Here is a 3,889-nt window from a genome sequence, read left to right on the forward strand (position 1 = left end):
CCTGCAGGTGTGACACACACACACACACACACACACACACACACACACACACACACACACACACACACATACACACACTGGCTCACACTCACAAGCACACTCACGCAAAGACAGACGCTTACAGACGCACACACACAGTCACTCACGGATGCGCATGCACGCACACACACACACACACACACACACAAATACACAGTCATTGGCACTATTGGCACATCAGCGAAGCACAGAGACGTCTGAGCGGTGCTCAGCTGAAGATGAAGGTAGCAATTGTTTCCTTTATGTCTCTCTAAGTCTGTTTAATGTCTTTGAAATGCCTTTAGAACGTCTGCCTGATGTGATTCTAGAAGCAGTCACATGGACCAATCAAATCAGCCCCCTGTCTCTGTCAGAATGTCTTCTCTTTGTAAGAACGTCTTCACCAGCGCACTCCCACAATCCCGTCTGTCTGCTCTCCAAAACGCCGAGCCCCATGGCTACAGTAACCACGGTAACTCCTCCGACGAGTCACCTCCAAAATGGCGTCCATGATAAGTTGAGCTTGTGTTGTGATCAGGCCGTCATGACACCTAGAACATAGTGACACAAGCGGTTAGTTGCTACCCACAACCAGAGAGCATGTTAACACACACAACTGATACACACACATGGACAACACAGAGCAGCACACACACACTGTGAGGGTTGTCTTTGTTAAGGGTCAGTCTTTTAATAACACAATAAACGCAACATGAAGCACATGAGAGTTTGACTTTTACTTCATCTATTGATAAATACACACAACACAGTTCAAAGCACAGTCAGTACACACAGGCTACTCACACAGAGAAACACCAGATAGAGACACACACACACTGATGCTGTTTAAAGCCCTAGTGGAGTCATGTCATTATAAAACAGCTGTTTCCCCCTAACTCAGCTAACGCGTATATCTAGAGAACACAGGAAGTGAGGAGAAACACACATTGACATTCTAGCAGGACGGAAAGCAGAGTTGTGCTGTAATAACAGTAGTATTCATCATATACTACTCTCCCATTCTGTTCTATTCTGTTCTATTCTATTCTATTCTATTCTATTCTATTCTATTCTATTCTAATCTATTCTATTCTATTCTATTCTGTTCTGTTCTGTTCTGTTCTGTTCTGTTCTATTCTGTTCTATTCTATTCTATTCTATTCTGTTCTGTTCTGTTCTATTCTATTCTATTCTGTTCTGTTCTGTTCTGTTCTGTTCTGTTCTGTTCTATTCTATTCTATTCTGTTCTGTTCTATTCTATTCTATTCTATTCTATTCTATTCTGTTCTGTTCTGTTCTGTTCTATTCTGTTCTATTCTATTCTATTCTATTCTGTTCTGTTCTGTTCTGTTCTATTCTATTCTGTTCTGTTCTGTTCTGTTCTGTTCTGTTCTGTTCTGTTCTATTCTATTCTATTCTGTTCTGTTCTGTTCTATTCTATTCTATTCTATTCTATTCTATTCTATTCTGTTCTGTTCTGTTCTGTTCTATTCTATTCTATCCTGTTCTGTTCTGTTCTGTTCTGTTCTGTTCTGTTCTGTTCTGTTCTGTTCTATTCTATTCTATTCTATTCTTTTCTTTTCTGTTCTGTTCTGTTCTGTTCTGTTCTGTTCTGTTCTGTTCTATTCTATTCTATTCTATTCTATTCTGTTCTGTTCTGTTCTGTTCTATTCTATTCTATCCTGTTCTGTTCTGTTCTGTTCTGTTCTATTCTGTTCTGTTCTGTTCTGTTCTATTCTATTCTATTCTGTTCTGTTCTGTTCTATTCTATTCTGTTCTGTTCTGTTCTGTTCTATTCTATTCTATTCTATTCTGTTCTGTTCTGTTCTATTCTATTCTATTCTGTTCTGTTCTGTTCTGTTCTATTCTGTTCTGTTCTGTTCTATTCTATTCTATTCTATTCTATTCTGTTCTATTCTATTCTGTTCTGTTCTGTTCTGTTCTGTTCTGTTCTGTTCTGTTCTGTTCTATTCTATTCTATTCTGTTCTGTTCTGTTCTGTTCTATTCTGTTCTGTTCTATTCTATTCTATTCTATTCTGTTCTGTTCTATTCTATTCTGTTCTATTCTATTCTATTCTGTTCTATTCTATTCTATTCTATTCCGGATTCATTGTTAAACTGTTACTAGATGCTGATCCAGCTGGTGTGTTTTAATCATGAGATCTCATCTCTGTCTGAAGACCTGAGTGAGTCTCTCTCTCTTCTGAGTGAGTCTCTCTCTCTCTTCTGAGTGAGTCTCTCTCTCTCTTCTGAGGCGTTCAGAGTCTTTATCTGTCTGAAGACCTGAGTCTTAGTCTCTCTCTCTCTTCTGAGGCGCGTTCAAAGTCTTTATCTCTCACATCTTTGTCAGTTTTTTCATTTCCCCGGCCTGCGCTGCTCATCTCTCTCTCGTTCCCACGCCCCCTCTCTTCTCCTCTTGTAACGCATGATCTCCGTTCTCTCTCTCTCTCCCTCTCTCTCTCCCTCTCCTCCCTTCCTCTCCCTCTCCTCTCTTCCTCTCCCTCTCTACCCCGTCTTCTCCTCCCTTCTTCTCCCTCTCTACCCCGTCTTCTCCTCCCTTCCTCTCCCTCTCTACCCCATCTTCTCCTCCCTTCCTCCCCCTCTCTACCCCGTCTTCTCCTCCTTGTGTCTCCTCACCTCCACGGAGTGCTTGTCCTGAGAGAGAGAAACACAGAGGCACACGTCTTAGTTCTCTGCTCCGTCACGGGAGGAAAGCACCTTGAGTTTAACCTCATCTTATTCTATATGTTTTAAAGGACAGAGCTAAGTGTTGAGTGTGGCTGTAGCTAAGTGTTGAGTGTGGCTGTATCTGAGTGTTGAGTGTGGCTGTATCTAAGTGTTGAGTGTGGCTGTATCTGAGTGTTGAGTGTGGCTGTATCTAAGTGTTGAGTGTGGCTGTATCTGAGTGTTGAGTGTGGAGGTATCTAAGTGTTGAGTGTGGAGGTATCTAAGTGTTGAGTGTGTCTGTGTCTGAGTGTTGAGTGTGGCTGTATCTGAGTGTTGAGTGTGGAGGTGGAGGCTGCGCGCTCACCTTCTCCTGCAGGCGTCCCAGCATGGCGTTGAGGCGCGCCTGGCGATTCTCCTTGTTGTTCTCCATGCGCTGCTCCAGCCGCTCCCTCGCCAGGCGGATGAAGTTGCTGTGCTCGTCCGCGGCCTTCTGGGCCACGCCCCGCTCGTGCTCACGCTGCTCCGCCAGGTGCCTCAGAAGCTCCGCCTCCTGACACTAGTGGGCCACAGGGGGGGGGGGTTAGGTCAGAGTCCCCCCAAAGATCTATAGATGCTCAACTATCAACTATCTACCAACGTTCACCTCAATATCCTAACCCTAACACTAACCCCCTCCTCCTCACCTTTCTCCTCTCCTCCGCGGCGTCCAGCTTCCTCTGTATCTCCTCCAGGGAGGGCTCCCTCCGAGGGGGCGTGGTGGCGCGGAGCTCCGGACCCCCGTCGAAGGAAGGGGGCTTCAGGATGACCTCAAACGCCTGACCAGAGGAGCGCTTGTTCAGCTCGATCACCTCCATGTCCCTGATGATGCACAGATTCAGATCCACCACACCTGCAGGGGGCAGCAGAGAGAGAGAGAGAGAGAGAGAGAGAGAGAGAGAGAGAGAGAGAGAGAGAGAGAGAGAGAGAGAGAGAGGGAGAGAGAGAGAGAGGGAGAGAGAGAGAGAGAGAGAGAGAGAGAGACATAGAGAGAGAGAGAGAGAGGGAGAGAGAGAGAGAGAGAGAGAGAGAGAGAGAGAGAGAGAGAGAGAGAGAGAGAGAGAGAGCAGAGAGAGGGAGAGAGAGAGAGAGAGAGAGAGAGAGCAGAGAGAGAGAGAGAGAGAGAGAGAGAGAGAGAGAGAGGGAGAGAGAGGGAGAGAGAGAGAG

General features: G+C 45.4%; 1 protein-coding gene across 1 annotated transcript in view; it reads right to left on the bottom strand.

Moving 5' to 3' along the window:
• Positions 1-2,623: 2,623 nt before the first annotated feature.
• The window catches only part of LOC311328395 (stathmin-4-like), a gene marked incomplete at both ends in the record, with an annotated part of 2,609 nt that continues 1,343 nt past the window's right edge, over positions 2,624-3,889 (bottom strand). Inside the window, 3 exons of the mRNA XM_084462369.1 lie at positions 2,624-2,674; positions 3,051-3,242; positions 3,370-3,575. Of these exons, the coding sequence (XP_084318495.1) occupies positions 2,624-2,674; positions 3,051-3,242; positions 3,370-3,575 (449 nt within the window). The remainder of the gene's footprint in view (positions 2,675-3,050; positions 3,243-3,369; positions 3,576-3,889) is intronic.

Source organism: Borostomias antarcticus (assembly GCF_949987555.1).
Source record: "Borostomias antarcticus genome assembly, contig: scaffold_164, whole genome shotgun sequence".
In the NCBI taxonomy this organism is placed as follows: Eukaryota; Metazoa; Chordata; class Actinopteri; order Stomiiformes; family Stomiidae; genus Borostomias; species Borostomias antarcticus.